The sequence below is a fragment of the Schistocerca cancellata genome, unplaced genomic scaffold (genome assembly GCF_023864275.1).
Source record: "Schistocerca cancellata isolate TAMUIC-IGC-003103 unplaced genomic scaffold, iqSchCanc2.1 HiC_scaffold_1140, whole genome shotgun sequence".
Taxonomy (NCBI): domain Eukaryota; kingdom Metazoa; phylum Arthropoda; class Insecta; order Orthoptera; family Acrididae; genus Schistocerca; species Schistocerca cancellata.
Genome location: NW_026047139.1, coordinates 1463213 through 1490821, shown reverse-complemented (window position 1 = coordinate 1490821; position 27609 = coordinate 1463213). Strand labels below are relative to the sequence as shown.

The 27609-nt window shown below is 41.3% G+C and overlaps 1 protein-coding gene across 1 annotated transcript in view; it reads right to left on the bottom strand.

Moving 5' to 3' along the window:
- The window catches only part of LOC126159412 (uncharacterized), a 160948-nt gene that overhangs the window by 66019 nt on the left and 67320 nt on the right, over positions 1-27609 (bottom strand). The window contains exon 4 of the mRNA XM_049916521.1: positions 13130-13449. Within this exon, the coding sequence (XP_049772478.1) occupies positions 13130-13443 (314 nt within the window). The 5' untranslated portion in view covers positions 13444-13449. The remainder of the gene's footprint in view (positions 1-13129; positions 13450-27609) is intronic.

Below are 27609 nucleotides of genomic sequence, written 5' to 3'. Positions count from 1 at the left end.
TGTAAGAACACTGAAAGAATCGCTAGGAAAAATTTCACAGGCGAGGGTATTTGTTGTAAACATCCCCTACAGACACGACTTAACTGAAGACTCGTGTGTAAACAAAGAAATCATCGCGACAAATCGGAAATTCAGGAAGATTTGTAGCGGTTTTGTGCACACAACTTTCATTGAAGCAACGAGTTCAGTAAGAGAGCATTTTACTAGACATGGACTGCACAGAAACAACCTAGGCAAGAAAGTGCTGGCCAAAGAAATTCTCCAGGTGATAAAGACAGCAGGAGTGGACGCCTATGTAAAAATAGCACTACCTGCAACAGGTTTTCTGCCAATGACAACAGAAAAGAAAAGTGCACCAACAGCGTATGAGGAAGAAACATCTGCAGATACACCCTACGATGAAAAAATTACAACTGTGCAAACATGTAAAGCGTCACAGTCACCAGTGACATTATCAGTAGCAGCAGTGGAAAAGGAAGTAACAGTAGCATCAACAGCAGAAGTTTCACCAGCAACAGTAACTATAGTGCCTCTAAAAGGAGAAATGAGAATTGCAGCAGGAGAAGCAGCATCAAGTGTTACGGGTAGACGGAAAACAGCACCTCCTGTCCGTCTCAATGATTTTTTAGTGGAAGGCAGCAAGATGAAGAAGCCCACGAGATAAGTAGTGTAACAAATTTCATAACACCACACCAAAACGTTCAATCTAAAATAAACAACGATTATGATCTTAAAATTTGCTATCTGAATGTTCAAGGACTAATAGATAAAGAATTTATTGTAAACAGTTTTGGACTAGATAACAAATTTGATATTTTCTGTCTGAGGGAACATTGGGTTACTGAGAGTGTACTTCCAGTTGTCAAACTTGATAACTATAATGTAGCAAATAGTTACTGTAGAAAACTGCATATAAGAGGTGGTGTGGCAATATATATTAATCAGTCATTCAGCTGCTCCATTGTTAAGTTGGACCTAGATTATTTATGTGAGGAACAGAACTTTGAAGCCACTGGTATAGTTATAGACAGTCTTAAGTTAGTAATAGTATCCCTTTACAGGTCACCTAAGGGTATCATCAATGTATTTCTAGAAAAATTGGCCATGCTGTTAGATGTACTAAGAGGGACCAGATGGTTGCATTATGACATAGTAATTGGTGGAGATCTGAACGCAGATTTTGATATAACAATACATAAACGTACTGTGACTGAGTTGAAAAACCTTCTAAGACAGTGCAATTTGCACTCAATCAATAACAGGCCCACAAGAGATAAAGCATGTCTTGACAATATTTTTGTCAACTTTATAACTACAGAAGAAACATGTGCTGTTACAGCGTTTCCATTTTCAGATCATGACTCTGTATCTTTAAACTATACAAGTAGGTTCTGTATTGATAATAGTAATATTCCTAAGCCTGTCCCAAAAGTTATAATCACCAGGCCTGTCACAGATGACAAAATTGTTCAGCTCTGTAAGTCCCTTGCTGAGAGAGACTGGTCCAACCAATGTCATGGTGACACAAGTTATAGTCTTAGTGCTGATTTGTCAGGGAAACTATTATTTGAGAGATTTTTTAAAACATTTCTGACACAATTTAATGACAACATCCCCATAAAGAAATGCAAATTAACTGACAAAGGCTTTACAAACAGGGCTACAAACAGACAAAATTCATGGTTCACTAAACAATTATCAAATATGAAAAACCAAGTTATGGTGTTGCACAATATATGTAGCAATCAGAAAACAGAACATGCCAGATTAGCCTATATAAAATGCAGGAATGAGTATAAAAAAGCCATCGTGAAAGCCAAAAAAGCACATAATTTCAATACCATTGATAATTCCACAAATAAGTGCAAAGCTGCATGGAAATTAATAAATGGTGTTGCTAAAGATGTGAGAAGCAAAAAAATTAATATAAGTCCCCAAAAATTCAATGATTTCTTTATTAAATCTGTTGAAAATGTAGGAAATACTATAATCAAACCTGATATCAGTTCATCAGAGTTACTTTCTAAAAATGTTTGCAGAACACCAACAGACACAGGTACGTTTATGTTCTCCGAGGTCTCACCTAGTCATGTCCTAAGCATTGTAAAACGGATGAAATCTTCAGACAGTGTAGATATATATGACATATCCTGTAATTTACTAAAGAAAGTAATAGACTATATTGTGTACCCCTTAACATTCTGTATAAATAAATGCATATCTGAAGGATATTTTCCCGAAGAACTCAAAGTGGCTAGGGTAATTCCAATATATAAAAAGGGAGATATGGACTCACCTTCCAGTTACAGACCAATCTCCATAGTCCCAGCTTTTTCTAAAATACTGGAATGTGTAATTTACCAACAGCTATCTGTCTATTTTGAAAAATTAGGAATAATTAGTGAATCTCAGTATGGTTTTAGGAAAAAGTTGTCTACTGTGGATGCTATAGACTTTGTAGTCAAATACTTACATCAAGTGTTTGAGGATAAGGGCTATGCTCAACTCACATTTTGTGATCTAAGCAAAGCTTTTGACTGTGTAAAGCATAAGCCACTCCTAGAAAAACTGGAATTCTATGGCATTAGACATAACAGCCTTAAATTAATAAAATCATATCTTCAGAATCGTAAGCAAGTTGTTTGTGTAGGGAGAGAAATGTCGAGTATAGAGCAAGTCAAGGTAGGTGTTCCGCAGGGATCTGTGCTGGGCCCCTTTTTGTTCCTGATAATGATAAATGATCTGCCGTCGTTTATCAAGTCCACCACTGTGTTGTATGCAGATGATACAACATTTCTTCATGCTAGTGAGGATTTCAATAGCCTTAAAACTTGTGCAGAAAAGACAATTGACCAAGCATCCTATTGGTTCAAGGCAAATGGATTCCTGCTGAATGAAAACAAAACACAGCAGATGGTCTGTAGTCTTAGAGACAAGCTTCTGTCAGATGATCCAAGTTATGTCAAATTTTTGGGGGTATACATTGATGATAAATTATCTTGGGGTCAACATGTACAATATATTAGTGGTAAATTGTCAAGAGTTATTTACCTGTTAAGGCGACTTATGGATTGTGTTCCTGAAAAATATGTTAGAACATCCTATTTTTCATTCTTTCAAAGTATAATAACATATGGAATTATTTTGTGGGGGAACTCTAGCTGTGTACATGACATATTAATACTGCAAAAAAAAGCTATTAGGATAATTACTGGTTCTGCATATAAGGCACACTGTAAACCATTGTTCTGTGAACAGAAAATCATGACTGTTATAAACTTGTACATATACTATGTTCTAATTTATACGAAGAAGAAATTACCAGAAACAAAAACCAGAGAGAATGTACACAGCCACAATACAAGAAGGAATAGGTGCCTCTATATTCCTTACCACAGATTGTCAAAGTCACTCAACAGCTACGAAATCATGGGGTACAAATTATTTAATAATCTTCCTCAATCTGTTCAAGAATTACCTGAACAACTATTCAAACAAACAATTCATGACTGGCTAGTCCTCCACCCATTCTATGACATAAGAGAATTTATCAATTGTAATATAATACTATAATGTTAACAAGAAACCTGTTGTTTCTTTCAAACTATTAATTGTATTTTAGCATGTATTTGATGTTGTCTATTGCTGTAATGGCCGAATGACAATAAAATTATTATTATTATTATTATAATGTGTAGTGCTTTGAGAATTTTAGCGTAAATTCTAGAACCTCTCGGAATTCCACCAACTCGAACACATGATATTTTAGATGTGAGTGGGGAGAAAGGAACCCCATCTACTAAGCGTCACCCGTCTGTGTGTGCAGGTCCGAAGTTTACCACGAGAAGACTGTAGACACGGCAAATGAATGGCACCAGCAAGTACTTGTTCAGTCGGTAGACAGAAGTCGTAAAGAAAGCACACGGCAGCACCGAGGAACTTCTGTGTTATTCTGTGCTGTTTTGTAACTGTGACTATTGTTAGTGACGAAAGAACAATTGCGTGGAAAAGATATTTAGTGACTTTTAACACAGACTTGCTAGAGGCAAGACACGGTTACGATTTCTGTCATTGTTAAACCAACTCTGTAGTAAATGTGTCTTAATTGTGTCTAATTTAAGACAACACAGGTGACTTACAAGAAGTCTAATGTTTATATTGAAAGTGTGAATTTGTTCTTGTGCACGGAGTCCAAATATACCGATGGTGTTGCTGAAAGAGCACAGTTTTAGAAGAGAAGGCCTATTAAAAAAGTTGTCACAAAATGTTAGAACATGGCGACCAGTGAAAAAGGACACAAAAACACGGGAATTTTAAGACCAAAAAACGAGAAAAGTGGATGTTGTATGTTACCATAGCAACTAAACCAAACCGGATAAAGGATTTGCTCCGAGACTCAGGGACGTGCTCGAGTACTCAAAAGAGAAAAAATTTGAATTGAGAAATAGTGAAGTTCCAGTGTGTTTCTCTAAGAAGAAATACACCGAGATCACTTTGACTAAGAAGATCTGGTGCAGGGAGTGGATAGCTCTCACACACATCGAGGGGATGCAGACGTGGAAACCAACAGCCGACACCACGGCACCAGTTGCTGTTCACTGGGGATGATTACATGTCCGCTCGTCGACGCAGCCCAAATTCTGTGCCGAGTGAGTGCAAAACAGAACTTTATTGTTTTAATACAACGTGATATAAACTGTTGAATGAACTCTATTAGTGTAGTTATTATAATAAAAGTTAATTTTTAGATGCTCACAAGGTGTAAAGCTTGTTAAATTATGGATCAGGAACAGCAAGTTGGGGAAACTTGAGAACCAGTCATGGCTATGAAAATTAGTAAAGGAGGGCCAGACTGGTCTTAGATAGTAAATCTAATCAAAGCTCAAAATGCTACTTTAAGTGTGACTTTAAGTGAAAAAATAGATGCCTAGAGTGAAGCTTTAAGTAAAGAACTAGGCTCAGTAGACTCTCAAATTTGTTGAATGCCGAAGTTGATGCACAGAGCAAAGAATTCAGTAATCTATGAGAAGGTGTGGATGTTTTAAAGACTGAATTTGAAACCTTGAATAGTAAAGGAGAGGATTTGAAATTAGACCTAAAGAAAGCATTAACCAATTCCTTGGACATTCATGTAAATCAACTGTTCACTGACTTTAGTCAGAAAGAGAATGATCAGTTACAAGATTTAGCAAATTTTAGAAATTGATATTGAGAAAAAATGTAATACTGTAGAATCAGAAATCAATGAAAAGTTACCATAATTTGAAAATGTATGCAATGCTAAGTTTAATGCTGTAAAGTAGGGATGACATACTTTGAAAGAGAGCGTTGATAAGCATAGCGAATTAATGCCTGCCACTCAATTGCAAATTAATGGTGTAAGTAAGTGAGTAGACAGTGTAGAAAGAAGCTTCAAAGAAAATACAGCAAGTGCTGATATCATAAATGTAAGTAGTCTGGAGGAACAGATAGAAGAAATTATAGATTGAAATCTCACTGAGAGAATAACATTCAGGAATGCATCGCCTATGGCTTCTTCCAAACTTACTGATACCGGGAAAGGTATAGACAAACTCTGGAAGAAGTCAAACTTTTCCAGGAACAAGTAGAAAAATGAGGAACTTCACCCTATGTTGTGTTGACTAGTGAAGTGGTGACTGATTTGCAGTGGGGAGACTTTCAAAAGAAGTTTAAAGAGAAATACTGGTCCGCCAGTGCACAAGAAAAGTTAATGTCAGATTGATGGGACCCGGGTGGAGTCATATATCCCCCAGGGATGTTAACATTCTGAGTTGACAGGCGGAGTGACGACCGTCAGATCCAGAGTTGTTTTTGTTGTTTCTTCCAAAATAGTTTTCTCACACTGAATTCCCTTTAGATCTTAAACTATTGTCATCTATTCCTAAAATCTTAAACTATCCTACAATCTTATTACCTAGAAAACTGGATATGACTACAACTTAGGAGAATCATGGGATACGAAAGAAAGTGATCTCTAGACATGAAATAAACAGAATAAGACTATTATGTCTGTGGAAAATGTAATATAACGTGCCAAACTGAATGATTGTTAGACTGTAGGGTATAATTTTCTATTTTGTACAGAATATTTTATACCTTTTATAAGATGCGATGTAGATGGGAGGGTTGGGTATTGTAGATAAAAGCGTGGTTTATGAGAACATATAAATCGTGACTAACACAAAACACACACCACACCTTTCATACAACCCTCACAAACAAGTGTGACTGATTCTTTACCATTAGCTGGGTGTTCATAAGGTTGCTAAGATTTCCTTTGAGGACCTTGAGGGTGAAGGTGGGAATGTCTGTTCTGTAGGAGACGATTTAACACCAAACCTCCTCCGGCATCTCACTCAAGTATCTGAGGGGTAGGGATCCTGGGGAGGGGAGGTGTAAGGGTTTCCTGTCTTTGCGGATTTCTTCTTTCTCTTCTCCAATCTTAGCAACCATTTCCATTTATTTCCTTTCTTACTTCTCATCTGAGGACCTACCTAATTTTTCCCTCTTTCCATATTCATCTACTTCTATCACAGAAGTCCTTCCTGGTTCCCGTGGTTTCCAATAACCTTATCTTCAGATAAGAAGGCTGAAGAATCAGACTACACAAATACACATCTACATACACACAAAATTACATTTATACACAAACATAGTATATAATAAGGATATAGGAGTTGAGAGGTGGAGGAGGACTCCAGGGATTAAATGGTGTGTTATAAAAGCGAATGTGAAGTGTAAAATAGATTTGTAGCTTAACAGAAAATATTTAATTATAGTATACATAGAAATGTATATGAGGGTAATGAACCATGAGGCCTACTCAGAAAGGATAAGGGGGGTGTACCCTGCATTTTGTAAGTATACAGGGCAGGTGCACCTATATGGAGATAGGATGACCTGTGGCCTGAAAAATAGGAATGTTTTATAAAGGGGCATACACACCAGAATGGAAAGAGGAAGTGCTCTCGAAGGTCAACCCACATGCAACGTATAGGTACTGATCCTAGGAGAAGGGGACAGTATTGTGACAGAAGTCACACATTTTATAGGAATTATTCTGGTAAGTTTGAATTCTATGCACAACTAGCATTATTACATTTTATGGAAGTTTACGTGTGTCAGAAGAACACTCATTTTGCCCAGAGTTCCTCCAAACTACACAAAAATACTACAATTAGTACATACTTAGGAAAGGTAGTACAAAAGGTGAGAACAGAAAGTAGGTTACTCATGTGTCATGAACACCTGGAGTTTACGATTGGAAATACAGAAGAAAAAAAAGGAAAAAATATATATATAGTCCTCACGATTATTAAAAGAAAAAAATGTATACTGTTGAAATGTGAATTGTTATTACGTGTGATATTAATGTACATAACGATTGAATAAAATATCATGTGTTCGATCTGAAAGGGGCGATACGTAGTGCTTTGAGAATTTTTGTGTAAATTCTAGAACCACTCGGCCTTCCACCGCCTAGAAGACACGATATTTTAGATGTGAGTGGGGAGAAAGGAAAACTACATACTGCGTGTCACCTGTCTGTGTGTGCAGGTCAGAAGTTTATCGTGAGAAGACTGTAGACACAGCGGTCGAACGACACCGGCAAGTACTTGTCGGTCGATACACGGTAGTCGTAATGAAACCACACGGCAGCACCGAGCAACTTCTGTGTTATTCTGTGCTGTTTTGCAACTGTGACTATTGTTAGTGACAAAAGAACAATTGAGTCGAAAAAGATTTTTAGTAACTTTTAACACAGACTAGAAGCAAGATTTGTTTATGATTTCTATGGTTGTTAAACCAACTCTGTAGTAAATGTGTCTTAATTGTGTCAAATGTGAGGCATCACAGGTGGCTTACAAGAAGTCAAATATTTATGTGAGAAATGGCAATGTGTTCTTTACGAAATTTGAAATATACCGACAGCGAACTAAAAGTATTCTTCGAGTACCTAATTATTTCGCAAGTAGAGAGAGAGTCTTTAAGGCTCCTGTAACTAGCATCATTCTTCGGATAAGAAGTTTATAGAGATTCCAGAAGCCAGTTGTCCAGAGAAGAAGATCAGCTGCGCATTCCCAAGTAAGTCGACTCGTGTAAGAGAAGTGGGGAGTTTTCACACACACTTCACACACTCTTAGTCTTCAAAAACATTAGAAATGGACTAATTTTGCTAACTGCATCAGCACAAAAAATGAATGCCCCTGTGGTGCCTCCAATTTCCTACAAATGGGCAACAGCAGCAATGCACCTTCACTTGATCTTCTGTGTGAACTAATCAAAAGTTTCCACTTTTCTCTGTCTAGGAACACTGGAGTTGCATTTCTATCCTTTATATTTTGTAAAAGATTAATTCCAGAAATATGCCACTCCTTTTTGAATAACCTTGTTTTTTGGCACTGTAGTCCCACCCACTGTAGTCCTCGAAAATGACTGTCCTGTACGAGGCGAGGACTGACTAGCCACAGTGGAAGAGATGCTCCGCACTATCTTCGAATATGAGTGGGTGTGCGATCAAATGCTGGGCACTTGTCAACAGGCAGTACCGAGATGATAACCTGGGCACGTAAACAGGGTGTATATGACCCAGGAAAAACGGGAGATCTGGTAAAAACCCGGGAATTTTTTCATCCGGGAGAAAACCAGGAAAACCCCGGGAATTGTTTAGAATTCTGGGAATATTTCATTGTTTTAGTTTTCAGTTAAATTTTTGTGATTTTGACTGGTAAGAACCAATGCTCAAACATAGGATATTACTGTATCCCACTACTGCAGAATAATACTGCAGCAACAACACATAAACTTAAAAAAAAAAAAAAAAAAAAAGAAGAAAACTTAAGTTGCAAACGAAATGCACCATATACAACAACAAAACACAGTCCTCATACAAGGATCTGCCAACAGCGAAGTGTGTCAAAGGCTTCGTAACAACAAATTGCTTCCGATGAGCGTGACGTATGACAACTGTTTAAATTAGATTCGTTTGAGCAGTTGCGGGCGGGCTCTTGTGCATGCACAGTTGATTCTTGTATGAGTAGTATCTTCTTTCGTTTCTGGTTACGGAAGTATGGCTGGGTGCCACTACTTAATATTGCACCAGAAATATAGTAAATCTGGTGCTGATGCCCGGAGTAGTCTGAGTTGTGGTGGGTAGATGGGTCGTATCCACGTGAACTGTGTTTAAGTTCAGTCATTCTGTTGTTTCCTCTTCATTTATTGTTCTCACGTTAAATGATAACAAATGGATTTTTGCGGCCGGGAGTTATTAAATGAATTAAAATACGTTCCCATGATTACAGAAGGCTAAAATATGTTATTAGTTTTATATTTTATTTCCACCTTCCTGACAGTCAAGCATTAATTGCCTTGCAGAACAATGAAGTTATTTTTGTTGGTTTGCTAACGAGGTTTGGCTTTCATTAATCTTTTCTGCTTTATTTGAAACGAAGTTATTAAAAATTTGCTGGCACATTTGTATGCTGTATCTTTAAGTGTTACACACGCAAAAAAGATCAACATTGTATGTGGAAGCTTAGCTTCTCTTCCAGCTTATTAATCTTTGAGACCAACATTATATGTGAATGCTATGTATATTAATTTAAACCACTAACTTTTCTTATTTGTGTGTTTGCACTACTTAAGAGTGATTTTGCTATTGGCTGACTACATCACGTGTCCTATGCTGTCATCAGGTGGTGAGATCACGGGACATGAACTATGACTGGCTTACAAAAGCGCATCGCAATCTCGATTTCAATGCTTCGGAAAGTGACATGTGGTGTATGGTGGAATTCAAATTTATACCTTCGTAATACGAAACTATGCAGCGTACATGTTAGTGCACATCAAAGGTAATTCAAAACGTTTTTTCCCCCTCCGAGTTTAGTTTCCTAAAGTGGCGGGAAATTTTACATCCATATATAAAACCATAAACATTCAAAGAATTGATGAGTTTTACAGTGCTGAGGAAGAGTTTAGTGTCACTTAACACAGAAAAAGCGTATTTTCACGTGGGAGAAAGTGTATTTTTACCCGGGAATTATTTTTCCTTGTCCACATATACACCCTGGTAAAATAACCACGCTAGTACTGGAGAATTTGTAAGACAAAACTGGAAGCAAGGGCAGCTTCTTCTGTGACATGGCAACTGTGCTAATGTTTAACTGATTTCTGTAGTTCAGTTAGAGCCTGATCAGTTTGAAAGTTCACCACTATGCAGCTTTACAAATCTTAATCTGAGAACGCAGTGTTTGCAGTAAGTTTGTGTTTCAGTGTGAAGCTTGTACCTCTGCTTGATATCTGTTCCTCACTACTGGATAATAGCCAAGACCATGAGTTATTGTTGCTGTTGCTGCTGCCGCTACTACTATCACTATTATTATACAGTCATATTACGACCATCTGTCATCTTATATCGGTATTTATCTAAATAATTTAATTAAATTTTTGTGAGTTCAATGTATCATTGCAAGATATGAAATATACATTTATGCTGACGTGAATCCATGAACAAAAGGTGTTTATGGTTTTCTTCTCTCTCTCTCTCTCTCTCTTTCTCTCCCCCCCCCCCCCCCCTCCCCAAGCGTGAGGTTTATTTTGTTCAGATAGTGTTGCCCCATGTGTCAGTGTTATCAACCATCACTGCAAATACATGTGTTCACTGAACACTATCTATGGAAAATTCTTTACTGAATTTAATTGTTGATTTTGTGTGCATATTCCAGAGGGAGTTATTTTATATAGTTTTGTGTCTTTTTGTGTGTGCATAACAATGAAACAATGGCAGTCCAGGCCACAGTGGTCTTAATAATGCTTAATTGTGGACAGTAGTTAATGTATCAGAGACAAAAAGACTCTGAAGTATATAACTGAACTGTAGTATACTGAATTTTTACACCCAAGTGGTGGAATCAGCTCTTGACATACAGTTAAACCCCTGCTTACAATTTTCAATGGAATGACACAAAAAAAAAAAAAGTTTAAGATGCTGGAAAGTGCAAAATACAGGAAAGCACTGGAAACACAACAAGTAAAAATGAATAAATTTATCCCACTGTCATTCTCTATATATTGTTCAAAATAAGAAATTATAATGATTTAAAATTTGCATATTTAAAAAAAACTGAAATAATTGTTTTTGTTTCTTTCTAACAGCAATTTGCTGTACTCTTTCATGAAACCACATTAAAAAAGCATTCACATTACAGTGTGAGACTTATTACTGTTAATCGTAATAAAACTGTGGTAAATAAAACTTGTAACACAATACTGGTTGAAACACTAATGTTGGGAGTCTTTCATAAATGGAGAACAACAGACACAAAATCTACAGCTTGTTGTCAACAAGGAGGTCACTTGGTTCAGGGACATCCTGGGCAAGGAAGAGGATGTAATTCGTAATGTTATGGAGCATCTCGAGGAGGAATACTTGTGTCTGACGTGAAGTCGTATTGCCGTAAGACTGCATGCCTACTACGGATTAGTGTATTTTACACTCAAGAAACAACAATTTGTGAAAGCTCATTATATAGTTTTCAAAAGTGAAATTACAGTTAAATCAATAACATTATCTGCTTATGGGCGTTGATATATATCAACGGGTACAGTTGAAAATGTGTGCCCCAACCGGGACTCGTACCCGGGATCTCCTGCTTACGTGGCCGCCACTCTATCCAACTGAGCCACCGAGGGCACAGAGGATAGTGTGACTGCACGAATTTATTGCTGGCAGTCTCCCCGTGAGAACCACAACCTCAACTTAAAGTCCACACTCTACATTCGTAGTGCCCCTGCCGTTATACCCATTACTCGCAGTAGACAATCCAACGTAAGAGTTCAGGCAAATTGTGTGCATCCCCACTGAAGGAGGTCATCAGCCAGTTAGCCTTAAACGATATGAAGATGGTATCTGTTCTATTGGAAATGTCTGAAAGAACAGATTCCATCTTCATATCTTCAAAAGTGGTGTCTCGTTTGTATGAATAACTGAAATTAAATCAAAGCTGTAGAAATACAAGACGATGTGCAGAAGGAAGCTTGCTACTATTGTCAGATCACGATCAGCATACTCTCCGACCCTTCCAAACACTGCGAACCTATAATACAGGTGGCTGTGACCCAACATGATGACAATGAAAATCTTGCTTACTATGCTAACACTGTGTTACATGATTATTAACTTCGTGTATAGTCTGCATTTTCTGCTTTGTTCCGAGGTTGACTGAGCAGGAATACAATGCACTTTTTGCAGATATCTGTATGAAAAACAATGTTAAAGGTTGTGATAATGTCAAAGAAAACTTAAAATGTGGGAAATGTTGTAACACAAAATCATTAACAACAGGAAAATACTGAATTGAGAGAATGTGACTCCTGGTGGCACCGACAAAAATGAACATGAAAAGCAGGAAAATGTAAAATGTGAGAATGTGTAAAACAGGATTTTACTGTATTTATTTTCGTGAGTTTAGTGTAACATTCACACGGTCACACTTTCATATGCGAGCTGCAGTAGAAAGCCATTTTTGGCAACTGTTTCACAATAAAATTATGTAGTACCAAAGTATACATTCCACTACAAGCTCGCGCTGTAGCAGGCACAGTTCCCTCGCATATGAGTTGCTAAGTTTCAATAATGAGCAGCAAAAAGTAGAATGGAAATAAATGATGACAGAATATTGCAGATGTAAACGGAAAAGTAATGGGCCCAGAATTGTGCACCAAGGGAAGCACGTTTGAAAAACTTCCTCTTCTACAGGCTGTGTGTACACAATCAATCGACAGTGGCACGTGCGAGTGAGACAGTTCTGCCGGGTACTGCTCAATCGCACAGAACTGAATTGGGCACAACCCTTAAATACAATGGCACTATTAGCTGCGAGTGGAAGTAATTTCGTAAAAAACATGACAGAAGATGTTTGAAGACGTAGATATGTTTACTGAACTACACCTATCCTAAAAGCACTATAGTAATAATTAGATGTCTTCTTAACCTTTTGTATCTCTTGTCCCTATGCATATGTAAGGGTGAAATAAGCCAAATGGCTATTATGTAGTGTGAAAATATTGAACATACAATCGTATGAGGAGAGGTAATAGCACTCACCTCGTTCCATCCATTGACCACTTTATTCGTAAGGACTTGAGGGTGTTCTTCTTGGCATTCAGAAAGTACTTCAGATCATCCATACTGACAAACAAACGCCCGAAGTCAATCTCTACTAGTCGGGGGCACCCGTCAGCCAGAGGTCTCAGCACAAAGGGACGCACGACACGAATATTGAATACGTGTGTCTCTTGCAGACGCAGCACACGGAGGTGCTGTAGTCGAGATACTGCCACTGAAGCTCTCTCGGTCTTCAGCAGTTCGTCAGATGCCCTCAGCGTCTGTATCCTGGAGCATTGCTCGACCAAATCCATCACCGTCTGCAACCGCACAGTTCCTGTAGTATAGTAACACTTACGAGCTAAGGAGTGGGATACACTGAAACAAAAGGAGCACTATTAATGGTTGTTCAAACAGAAGCTTCCTGTCTCTTCTGAAGCACCTAACCAATTTCCAGCAACAGAAGTTGCGCAGCAACAAAATAGACGGCCACAAACGAAGACAGTAATTGTGATGAATAAAAGGAAAGCACCCACATCATCCACACTCACCAAACTGACTTCTTGTCAGCTAACAGAAGGCTGCTATTCACTACAAACAGGTTTCCTCCCTTCTGATGACTCCAAAGTTGATTCGTATTGTCAATGTCACAGCTGCTTGTACCACCGTGTGTCTTTTTCGATCCCAGAAAACACGCTGAATGGCCTACATTTCAGAACAACTAATCTCTACTCTTTTTTCCTTGTTGTTAATTGACTATGTGCCACCCCAGTAATCGTACATATGAGGAGGGACCCAAAATAAACCTGACTCCGAGGGCGCTGCCACTCGTAGACATAGTGCAGGGTTCTCACGCTAGATGGTGTTAGTAGAGACCTTCACGAAACAGCTGTGCAGACGGCGTCAGTGTAGAGCTGTACGTGCAAGTGCGGTATTGTGTTTCTCTGACTGTTAGCAGGTTACCTCTGCAAAGTCGTTATGACAACTTTAAAAGAACAAAGAGAGTGTGTGAAATTTTGTTTCCTGCTTAAAAAAACTGTGACAGAGACACACCAAATGCTTCAGGAAGCTTTCCAGAGGACGCTATGAGCCGCACACAGGTTTTCGAGTGGTTTGGGCCTTTAAACGTGGTGAGATGTGTGTTGAAGACCGAGCTCGTTCTGGACACCCTTCGACATCGCGAAATGAGGAGAACATTGAAAAGGCCCGTCAAAAGATTGAAGAGGATCGTCGCCAAACGATTGACCAAATTTCAGCAGAGACAGGAAACAGTTGGAGCTCGTGCCAGCAGATTTTGAGTGAGGATTTGCACACAAGACGTGTTGCTGCTAAATTTGTTCCACGCCTTCTCACACAGGAGCAAAAAACCATCCGCATGAATGTGTGTCAGGACTTGAAAACAGAGATTGCATGTGATCCAAATTTCTTGAACAAAGTCATTACAGGGGATGAAAGTTGGTGTTACAGGTATGACCCAGAAATCAAGCAAGCGTCAAGCCAGTGGAGGACTCCCAATTCTCCCAGACCAAAAAAAGCAAGGCAAGTGAGGTCAAATGTGAAGACAATGATCATTGTCTTTTGTGATGTTCATGGAATTGTGCATTGGGAATTCGTACACCCTGGCCAGACTGTTAACCAGCACTTTTACTTGGATGTTTTAAGACGTCTGCGAGAGGATGTGAGGAGGAAACGCCCAGAACTTTGGCGATCGGGTGACTAGTTTCTGCATCACGACAACGCTCCAGCACACACGGCCTTACTAGTTACCCGCTATTTGGCATCTCAGAGGTGGTCTGTCATTCCCCATGCTCTGTATTCGCAGGACCTAGCCCCGTGCGTCTTATTCCAATTTCCACGAATGAAAAAAACGCCAAAAGGGGAATGTTATGACGATGTGGAGGCAGTAAAAACAGCTTCGAAAAGGGCACTGGACAATATCAAACTTTAAGAGTTGCAAACCTGCTTACAACAGTGGAAAAGAGACTTGACAAGTGCATCACATGCAATGGAGAGTATTTTGAAGGTGACTGAAGTAATTTTGTAAAAAGGTTCATCAATAAATTTTTTATGACAACAATCCAGTTTGTTTTGGGTCCCCCCTCATACATTGAGACAAAGTAGTTACTGGGAAAAAGCTCAGTGGATTAGAATGGAAATATATTAGTGGAATTTCCCGCATTCAGAAGGAATCTTTTGTAATGACAGTGATAACTGGAATAGATGCTTACTATCCAAAAGGTTCATTTAGGTCCATTACGGTTTATTTAATGGTTTTTATTGAGTTGTTTTAAGCTGTAATATGATACCAATGCAACACCCGTTATTTTGAGAAACAAAGTATTGTGTACAAAAACAGTATCAAATGTCTGATTACATATGAGTTAATGTGTTAAATATGTAATGTTCAGCAGGTAAACAAGAAAAAGTTTAGAAAAGGTTTAAAATAATGTTTGAAGTATGCTGAAAGTCACTGATTGTTCTAATTATCAAACACTGGAGGAGTACTGTTTGGATAACTTTTTTCCGTTTTAAGCAAAAGGCAGTTTTTCACATATCTCAGTGCTTATGATTAAATATCTCTCTGGATATCACAAGATATGTTTAATTCAGTTGACAAAAGGAGAAAATATAAAAATCCAGCAAATGAAGTAACTGAACAGGAGTACAAACATCTAAAAAATGAGATTAACAGAAAATCCAAAATGGCTAAGCAGGAATTGTTTGAAGACAAATGCAAGGATACAGAAGTATATAAAACCAGGTGAAAGATAGATACCACCTGAAGGAAAGTTAGAAAGACATTTTCAGAAAAGGAATGCATCTGTACAAGTAACAACAGGTCAAATGGAAAACCAGTCCTAAGCAAAAAGGGAAAGGTGAATGGTGGAAGGAGTATGCAAAAGGTCTACACAAGGGAAATGAACTTGAAGGCGATATTACGGTAAAGCAGAGGATACAGATGTAGATGAGGTGGGAGATATCATGCGATACTGCTAGAAGAATTTGACAGAGCACTGAAAGGCTTAATTGGAAACAAGGCCCCTGGAATAGACAACATTCCCTCTGAACTAATGATATCCTAGGGAGAGCCAACTATAACAAAACTATTCCACCTAGTACATAAGATATATGAGCCAGGTAAAGTGCCCTCAGACTTCAAGACAAATATAATAATTCCAATTCGAAAGAAATCAAATGCTGACAGTTTCATAAGTTGTAGTTGCAAAATACTAGCACAAATTCTTTTCAGATGAATGGAAAAACTGGTAGAACTCAACCTCGGGGAACATATTTTTGGATTCCAGAGAAATGTAGATATGCCCAATGCAATACTGACTTTATGACTTACCTTCGAAGATAGATTAAGGAAAGGCAAGCTTACACTTATAGCTTTTGTAGAGTTGCAGACAGCTTTTGACAATGTTAATTGGGATACATTCTTTGAAATTCTGGAGGTAGCAGGTGTAACATCAGGAGCAAAAGGTTGTACACAACTTGTACAGACACCAGGTGGCAGTTATGAATTGTGAGGCACGAAAAGAGAGGGAGACAGGGTTTTAGCCTATCCCCGATGTTATTCAGTCTCTACACTGAACCATCAGTAAAGAAAACTACAGAATTGGAGTAGGAATTTGTGGTGTCACTGCCAGACACCACACTTGCTAGGTGGTAGCCTTTAAATCGGCCGCAGTCCGTTAGTATATGTCAGACCCGCGTGGCCCCACTATCAGTGATTGCAGCCCAAGCGCCGCCACACGGCAGGTCTAGAGAGACTCCCTAGCACTCGCCCCAGTTGTACAGCCGACTTTGCTAGTGATGGTTCACAGTCTACATACGCTCTCATTTGCAGAGACGATAGTTAGCATAGCCTTCAGCTAAGTCATTTGCTACGACCTAGCAAGGCGCCATATTCAGTTACTATTGAGATTGACATTGTGAATCATGTACCGTCAAGAGCGACGTTCATCATTTGTCCGCTTTCTGAATTCTCATTCCTTGTCATGTTCCAGACCTCACATCAGTATAGTTCTTCCCTCCTCACGCCAGCCTGTGTGAGCTACAACGCATTCATTTCGGCCTCCCCTAGTAACATGGTGTTGGCTCTTCTGCCAACACAACAGAATTAAACTTCAGGGAGAAGAAATAATACTTTGAGGCAACAAAGAACTTATAAGAGTAGTTGAACTGAGTGGATAGGGTCTTATAAAGAGAAGATAAGATAAAAAGTAAAACAAAGGCAATGTATGATTATATGATAGCGGAACAAACACTGGTAGCAGTTACTTCTGTAAAATATCTGAGAGTATGCGTGCAGAACGATTTGAAGTAGAATGATCATATAAAATTAATTGTTGGTAAGGCGGGTACCAGGTTGAGATTCATTGGGAGAGTCCTTAGAAAATGTAGTCCATCAACAAAGGAGGTGGCTTACAAAACACTCGTTCGACCTATATTTGATTATTGTTCATCAGTGTGGGAACCATACCAGGTCGGGTTGACGGAGGAGATAGAGAAGATCCAAAGAAGAGCGGCGCGTTTCATCACAGGGTTATTTGGTAAGCGTGATAGCATTACGGAGATGTTTAGCAAACTGAAGTTGCAGACTCTGCAAGAGAGGCGCTCTGCATCACAGTGTAGCTTGCTGTCCAGTTTTCGAGAGGGTGCGTTTCTGGATGAGGTATCGAATATATTGCTTCCCCCTACTTATACCCCCCTGAGGAGATCACGAATGTAAAATTAGAGAGATTCGAGCACGCACAGAGGCTTTGAGGCAGTCGTTCTTCCCACAAACCATAAGCGACTGGAACAGAAAAGGGAGGTAATGACAGTGGCACGTAAAGTGCCCTCTGCCACACACCATTGGGTGGCTTGCAGAGTATAAATGTAGATGTAGATGTAGATGTAGAATGTAGTCTAATTAAATCAGGGGATGCCAAGGGAATTAGATTAGGAAACGAGACGCTAAAAGTAGAAGATGAGTTTTGCTGATGACGGCTAAAGTAGAGAGGATATAAACTGTAGACTGGTAATTGCATGACCAGAGTTTCTTAAGAAGAGAAATTTGTTGACATGAAAAATGTATTTAAGTGTCAGGAAGTTGAAATGTGGTGCTACAGAAGATTGCTGAAGATCAGATGGATAGATCATATAACTAATGAAAAGGTGCTGAACAGAACTAAGGAAAAAAGAAATCTGTGGCATAACTTGACTAAAAGAACTCACTTGTTGATAGGACACATTCTGAAAAATCAAGCAATCACCGGTTTAGTACTGGAGGGAACTATTGGGGGTAAAATCATAATAAAATAAGAGAAAGCAGAGCTCACACAGAAATACTTAGGTGTTTGTTATTTCTGCACACTGTTTGAGAGTGGAATGGTAGAGAAGTAGCTTAAGTGTGGTTCTACGGAAGCTCTGCCAGGCACTTAATTGTGAATTGCAGAGCAGTTGTGTAGGTGTAGATGTCAAATGGATGTGCAGGGTGTACATAAAGTCCGGGAACACTTTCAATGATTTATTGCACAAGAACTAAACATTGTACAGTCGATGTGCGAACCGTGAGTGGCCCGGCAGACATCAATACGGTGATCAAATTCTTGCCATACCCATCCCAGCACGTCATTGTTGACTGCGGCAGTCGCTTCCCGTATTCTCTCCCGGAGCTCTGCTACATCACGTGGTAGAGGCGGTACGTACACCAGATCTTTAATGTGTCCCCACAGAAAAAAGTCACACGGAGTGAGATCTGGCGATCGGGGAGGCCATTTCATGAAACATCTGTCCCCTTCTACAGCAAGGCCGATCCATTGATACGACAGCTCCGTGTTCAGGTACCCACGAACTTCACGATGAAACTGGGGTAGAGCCCCATCCCGCTGAAAGACGAATGGAGAGTCCAATTGAATTTGAGGCATCAGCCATTGCTGCAGCACATCCAAGTAGGAATATCCAGTGATAGTGCTCTTGGCCAAGAAGAATGCCCCGTACACTTTTCGACTTGACAAGGCACAAAAAACATTTACCTTTGGGGAATCATGCTCAAATTCAATGCATTCGTGTGTACGATTTGGATCCCAGAATCGACAATTGTGCCAGTTCACTTCCCCATTAGTGCAAAAATTGGCTTAGTCGTTAAAAATTAAGCGATCAACAATGCCATCCCCATCCTCATTCAATTGTTGGAACTGCGAACAAAACTCAGAATGCTTGTCTTTGTCATTGTCATTGAGCTGAAACACTAGCTCCAATTCGAATGGTTTCATAGACAGCTTCTGTCGCAGGACTTTTCACACTGTCACTGGAGCCATTTCGAGTTCATGGGATGCACGACGCACTGATTTCTTTGGACTCCTTACGAATGCCCCTTGTACGTGCTCCACATTCACTTCACTTACACTGCGATGTCCACTTCTCTTTGCCGGGCACAAACAACCCTTCTTAATGAATTGGTTGTGCCAGTGGTAAATGGCCTTCCTTGTTGTTGGCTTCTTACCGTACTTGGTTCTATGAACAGCTGTAGCACACTTGTTTTTGTCAACTTACACACACAGAAAGCTCGCTCTGCACCTGAACTCGCCATGTTTGCGACTAGCACCGACTATCGACAAATTACCAAACTACGCTGTGGTGGTATACATGAAAAACACTTTCAGAGTGTCTCTTCAAAATGACGTATGTATGATATCTGTACAATGTTTGATTCTTGTGCAATAAATAATTGAAAGTGTTCCCGGACTTCATGTACACCCTGTACATTGCAGTTATTTGGAGATGATGAGGCCTGCACAGGATAGAATATCTGTAGTATGAAGAGCTGCATCAAACCAGTCTTCAGACTGAAGACATCAACGACAATATCTCCTAATATATCTGTGGTAGAATGATATAACTTTGCAGATATGTTCAGTGCTATATGTAGATATTGTCTGCAAAAGTGTTGAAAATATAGTTAGTAGTGAAGAAGTAATAATTAAAATGCAATGCCTGGTGTGGATGTTTTACTGCAGAACAGTGAAAATGCCATAAGTGATGAACGATGGACTTTTTTCCTTTCTTGGAAAGGACCAAACTGCGAGGTCATTGGTCCCTTGTTTCCAGTAAAATAATTGTTGTTGTTGTGGTCTTCAGCCCTGAGACTGGTTTGATGCAGCTCTCCACGCCACTCTATCCTGTGCAAGCTTCTTCATCTCCCAGTAGGTACTGCAACCTACATCCTTCTGAATCTGCTTGGTGTATTCATCTCTTGGTCTCCCTCTACGATTTTTACCCTCCACGCTGCCCTCCAATACTAAATTGGTGATCCCTTGATGTCTTATAACATGTCCTACCAACTGATCCCTTTTTCTAGTCAAGTTGTGCCACAGGCTTCTCTTCTCCCCAATCCCGTTCAACACCTCCTCATTAGTTATGTGATCTACCCACCTAATCTTCACCATTCTTCTGTAGTACCACATTTCGAAAGCTTCTATTCTCTTCTTGTCTAAACTATTTATCGTCCATGTTTCACTTCCATACAAGGCTACATTGCATACAAATACTTTCAGAAACGACTTCCTGACACTTAAATCTATACTCGATGTTAACAAATTTCTCTTCTTCAGAAACGCTTTCCTTGCCATTGCCAGTCTACATTTGATATCCTCTCTACTTCGACCATCATCAGTTGTTTTGCTTCCCAAATAGCAAAACTCCTTTACTACTTTAAGTGCCTCATTTCCTAATTTAATACCCTCAGCATCACCCGACTTAATTCGACTACATTGCATTATCCTCGTTTTGCTTTTGTTGATGTTCATCTTATATCCTCCTTTCAAGACACTATCCATTCTGTTCAACTGCTCTTCCAAGTCCTTTGCTGTCTCTGACAGAATTACAATGTCATCGGCGAACCCCAAAGTTTTTATTTCTTCTCCATGGATTTTCATACCTACTCCGAATTTTTCTTTTGTTTCCTTCACTGCTTGCTCAATATACAGATTGAATAACATCGGGGAGAGGCTACAACCCTGTCTCACTTCCTTCCCAACCACTGCTTCCCTTTCATGCCCCTTAACTCTTATAACTGCCATTTGGTTTCTATACAAATTGTAAATAGCCTTTCGTTCCCTGTATTTTACCCCTGCCGCCTTTAGAATTTGAAAGAGAGTATTCCAGTCAACATTGTCAAAAGCTTTCTCTAAGTCTACAAATGCTAGAAACATAGGTTTGCCTTTCCTTAATCTAGCTTCTGAGATAAGCCGTAGGGTCAGTATTGCCTCACGTGTTCCAATATTTCTACGGAATCCAAACTGATCTTCCCCGAGGTCAGCTTCTATCAGTTTTTCCATTCTTCTGTAAAGAATTCTCGTTAGTATTTTGCAGCCATGACTTATTAAACTGATAGTTCGGTAATTTTCACATCTGTCAACACCTGCTTTCTTTGTAATAATAATTACACAGCACAATAACAGGAGAATGGAAGAACCAGAAGAACGACAGAAGGACAACCAACACTACTACGGACAAAACATGAAAAGAAAACCACAGAGAGAAGCAGAAAACAGGTAGAAAGCCTAAAAACAAGAGGGCAGATGACCGTGGCTGGCCGACCACGAGAATGAAAAGGAAAACCCAGCCCTCTGCGACACATTAAAACATCAACCCTAAAAGCATTAGAGTGCACAACACAAAGGGACAAAGGACATGCACAAACCCTTATATAGAATGATAAAACACTGGCACATATAAAACATAAAACAAAATTAGCCAATGAGGCATTGTCAGTTAAAATTAATGGCAACAAGTCCGGTATCTGAAGAGTCCGTTGCACGGCACCCAAAGAAGGACAGCTCACCAAGATATGGGCCACTGTCAGACGGGAACCTCACCGACAGTGAGGTGGGTCATCACAGTGCAGGAGGTAGCCATGTGTCACCCACGCGTGCCCAATGCAGAGGCGGCAGAGAACCACAGCGTCCTTGCAAGAGGGCTGCATCGAGGACTGCCACGCATTCGTAGTCTCCTTAATGACACGCAGTTTGTTGTGCGTGCTGAGGTTATGCCATTCTGTCTCCCAAAGCCGCAAAACCTTGCGGCGTAGCACTGAATGCAGGTCAGTTGCAGAGAAACCAATCTCCATAAGCGGTTTCCGCATAGTCCGTTCGGCAAGCCTGTGGGCAAGTTCGTTGCCTGGGATTCCGACGTGACCAGGGGTCCAGACAAATACCACTGAACAACTGGACCATTCCAGGGCTTAGATGGACTCCTGAATGATTGCTACCAAAGGATGGCAAGGGTAGCACTGGTCGATAGCTTGTAGGCTGCTCAAGGAGTCAGTATACAGAAGAAACAACTCCCCAGGGCAGGAACAGATGTGCACAAGAGCATGAGATAAAGCCACCAGCTCACCAGTGGAAACACTGCAGCCATTGGGTAAGAAATGATGTTCAATATGTCCTCCACGGACATATGCGAAGTCGACACGATCGTCAGGCATCGAGCCGTCAGTGTAAACCACTTCGTGGCCTCGGTACATGTCAAGAATCCAGAGGAAGTGGCAGCAGAGAGCTGTGGGGTTAATGAAGTCCTTAGGGCCATGTGAAAGGTCCAGGCAAAGCCGCAGCTTAGGTGTACACCGTGGAGGTTGTGGTGTGTGTACTGTAAGACCTTCAGTACACACACCATCAGATTATTTGACTTGTCGCTCTAATGAAGTAGGGGAGTGTCAGCAATATGTCTCGTGGTCTTATCGTGGTGTGTTTATCTTCTGCGGTTAGGTCAGACAATAGAAATGCCACTTGCACGCTTAGAGTAGCAGATTGACGGTGACCAACTTGATTACTTTTCACACACATTTATTAAAATAATAACAAGCATAAAAATTACTTATCTTGGTTCTGGATGCTACTTACAATTGACAGTCTGAAGTTCCTTTGGTCTTTGTACGTTAATCTTATTCTCACATATATCTCTGATACTTGACAAAAGTGTCTATACATTTATCTTCATGGCTATGTACAGGAATATGGTAATCTTATTAGGCTCAGACTGAATCTTGACTATAGACTGATACAGACTGGTGCAGAGAAATGCAGACTGACTAATCGGAGGTCTGTACACTCGTTACAATACCTCGCGCATTCGTGTATCACTGCGCGAGTGTGATCCGCGAGGAGAAAAGGTTCTACGGTAGCAGCAATCTCATTGGCTGCGTTACATATTAATACACGTATCGGCGGAAGCAGAATTTGTTCTGTCTCTATGGCAGCACCATCTCGTAGTGCGGAGATGTACGAGCGCTGCGCCTGCGCTGTTGTGCTTAGCGGGACGCGCTCTAGTGGGAAAGTTGTGTACGCGCTGACTGCGCGGAACTATGTACACAACAGAGGTGTACGTGAATGGACCTCAAGTATAGTTGGTAAAGGCAAGGACTCCAGTTTGGAACGAAAGGCTCGGACACAAACTGCAATTGGAAGCCCTGACCTGAGCCGCCAATGTGGGAGATGAACGGCCACGGGTGGGAAAAGGAGATGGTAATTTGGATGTGCAGGAGAACTACAAATGTGTGCAACGTAACTGGCCGGTCACAGGACTCGTCCTAAAACCTCCTGTCACTAGGCGAATGCCTCAGTGGTGCACTGGGTCGAGTAAAAACAATGCCGAGGGCACCGCCGAACCATAAACCAGACTTCCATTGTCGAGGCGGTATTGAAGAAGGGGGCGGGACTGGACAAGGGCTCTGTAGAGCTGCAGCAGTGTAGAGAGATCTGCACCCCAGTTGGTGTTGCTCAGGCAGCAAAGGGCATTGAGGTGCTGCCAGCACTTCTGCTTAAGCTGACGAAGATGAGGGAGCCGAGTCAATCGGGCATCAAAAACCAGTGCTAAGAATCGATATGTCTCCCCTACAGTGAGAGGATCATCACGAAGGTAAAGTTCTGGATGCTGACAGAAGTGCACAGCACACGAGTCTGTGGGCGAAAACTGGGAACTGTGGGCAAGAGCCCATGACTGCACCTTGTGGATGGCTCCCTGTAGGTGCCACTCTGCAACATCAGTACTGGCGGAGCAGTACGAAATGCAGAAGTTTTCTGCATACGGAGAAGGTGAGACGGACGGCCCTACAGCTGCTGCTAGACCGTCAACGGCCACTAAAAAGAGACACGCACTCGATACACAGCCCTGTGGGACCCCAGTCTCCTGTATGTGGGGGGAACTATGGGAGGCACCAACTCGAACATGGAAAGTACAAAATAACAGGGAATTTCGGATAAAAATGGAGAGTGGGGCACGGAGACCCCACTCATATAATGTGGCAAGGATATGATGTCACCAGGTCGTGTCATACGCTTTTTGTAAATCAAAACAGAGAGCTACCAGGTGTTGGCATTGGGAAAAGGCTGTTCAGATGGCAGACTCGAGGGACACGAGATTATCAGTGGTAGAGCGACCCTGGTGGAAGCCGCCCTGACATGGAGCCAGTAGGCCACGTGACTCCAGGACCCAAGCCAACTGCTGACGCACCATACGTTCCAGCAGCTTACAAAGAATGTTGGTGAGGCTGATGGGCCGATAGCTATCCACATCGAGCAGGTTTTTACCAAGTTTGAGCATCAGAATGATGGTGCTCTCCCGCCATTGTGAGGGAAAGATGCCATTGCACCAGATCTGGTTGAAGATGACGAGGAGATGTCACTTGTAGTCACATTGTTGTTGTTGTTGTGGTCTTCAGTCCTGAGACTGGTTTGATGCAGCTCTCCATGCTACTCTATCCTGTGCAAGCTTCTTCATCTCCCAGTACCTACTGCAACCTACATCCTTCAGAATCTGCTTAGTGTATTCATCTCTTGGTCTCCCCCTACGATTTTTACCCTCCTCGCTGCCCTCCAATACTAAATTGGTGATCCCTTGATGCCTCAGAACATGTCCTACCAACACATCCCTTCTTCTGGTCAAGTTGTGCCACAAACTCCTCTTCTCCCCAATCCTATTCAATACCTCCCCATTAGTTATGTGATCTACCCTTGGCCAGACTGGACCCACAGTCAGATGATTAAACATGTAGTCACATGAGAGATGTTTAATCATCTGACTGTGGGTCCAATCTGGCCAAGGAGCAGTGTTGAGGCAATGTGCAAGGGCAATATGCAAGGGAAATGAGGAGCTCCCACTCTGTAAATGGGGCGTTATAGGATTCACTGTGGCGTGTAGCAAATGAGAGGAGTTTCCATTCCAGCCACCATTTGAGTGCGAAAGGCTGGGGGGTGATTCTCCAATGGAGAGGCTCGAGCATAGTGCTCAGCAAAGTGCTAGGCAATTGTGATTGTGTCGGTAGATAAGACGCCATTAATGTTAACACCGGGAACACCTGTTGGGGTCTGGTACCCGAAAACACGTGTGCGTGTGTGTGTGTGTGTGTGTGTGTGTGTGTGTGTGTACAGTCTGGGTAATTTGTGAGCTGTGCGTTGTGCAGCCTCAAGAAGGGCATAATTTTGAACTGTAATGTTTCATTATTATTATGTTAAATCTTTGACTTAGGATTATACCACTCAATGAGTATATTATGACAGCATTTTGTTTTAAGTTTGGACAGTAATTACATGTAGTACTGAAAATCAAATGTCCTTTGCCCCTGTAAGCTGTTAGGCAGCCAATCTGCAATGGGGACCACTGCCATGTGAGATGTGACAGCAGAAGCCCAACTTTGGCATACATTACTACGAGTTTCGTGGCCATACTATAAGGCACTAACATTTTTTAATTAAATCAAGCAAAAAACAATGCCACAGATATCTGTAATAAGCCAACCATAAACTGTTTCATCCACATAGCAACACAGCAACCTATTCATGCATAAGAAAGGAAAAGCTGGCTACTTTGGCTCGTAATATCCAACATGGTTATTTGCAAGCAGAGGAAAAGTGACAGAAAGGTGAAGTGAAAGCAAACAGTCTCTGCAAACAAGACTTAGTGGCAGCCAGTTCAGTGACAACACCCCTCACCACCGCCACCCCCCCCCCCCCCATAAGAAAAAAGGAAAAAACAAATGCATCGGTATACACTGTATGTTTAAACAGCAGTCTGTTTTACTACTTTCCAACACGATAATGCCCAGGCACAATTGTACAGTAGGCGTTTTCTGTTGAGACAAAGTCCAATTTCCTAAAGAGCTGATTTGTTGACCCACAATTTATACACGCATCCCCGTTCATGTTTTTCTGGACCATGTTTCGATGAAGACATGAAGTAAGTCGTATCCAAGGTTCTCGGCTGTCCAGCCGGATCCGTTCGTCGAAGTTCCACGATATTTCAGTGGATAACCATTCTGCCATCATCAGGTGGTGCTGACGGAATGATCTGTCTGCACTGTGTCCGTGGTATTTATGTCCGCGGGGTCCCGAGTCATACCCCGGTGCGGGCGGCCGGCGGGGCGACGTGTGGTGGGAGGGGTGGGGGAAGCTGCAGCCACACCCGGTGGTAGGTGCAGTCCATCTCCGTCCGCCATGGCGGAAGGATCTCGCGTCCGCTCGTGCCGTTGTTCTTTGATGGTGTTTAATAATGGTAGATACTGTCCCAGTAGGTACTTGTGGCAGTCAGGACTTTTGTCTCTTCGAATTTCGCTGTGGGTCCGGTTTCAATGCAGTGTTCTGCTAGGGCCGAATGGCTGGGTTGGCCACCTTTCCTGAAAAATGGTGCGCTCGAGGACGAGGACATCAAAAGACTTCGGCAACATTCGGTGGTAGCCCTGAGGATATATGGTCTCCCAAAAATGCACAAAGAAAGTGACAACGGAGCTCAAACACCTGGAGACCGTGTTCCGCAAGAATGGGTATGGCAACTGCCAAATACAAAGGGCCTTTCGACAACAGAAGTGCAGCAAGAACTGAGATGAAGAACAACCCGAAGAAGAAAAGTAAGTTCTGGCCTTTCTGCCGTTTTCTGGCAACGTGTCGTCAAAAATAGGGAGGCTGTTAAGGCGACACAAGATTGACACAGTCTTCCGGCCACCAGCAAAGATTCGCGACCTACTAGGAACAGCAAAAGATGACGTAGGGCTGCAGAAAGCGGGCATATACAAAATCCCGTGCGGCTGTGGCAAATCCTATATCAGCCAAACAGTTTGCACAGTCGAGGACCGATGCAAAGAACACGAACGTAACACCCGCTTACGCCGGCCCAGCCATTCGGCCCTAGCAGAACGCTGCATTGAAACAGGACACACAGTGAAATTCTAAGAGACAAAAAAAAAAAAAAAAAAAAAAATCCTGACTGCCACAAGTGCCTACTGGGACAGTATCTACCGTTATTAAACAACATCAAAGAGCAACAGCAGGAGCGGACACGAGATCCTTCCGCCACGGCGGACGGAGATGGACTGCGCCTACCACCGGGCATGGCTGCAGCTTCCCCCACCCCCACCCCTCCCACCACACGTCGCCCCGCCGGCCGCCCGCACCGGGGTACGACTCGGGACCCCGCAGACATAAATACCACGGACACAGTGC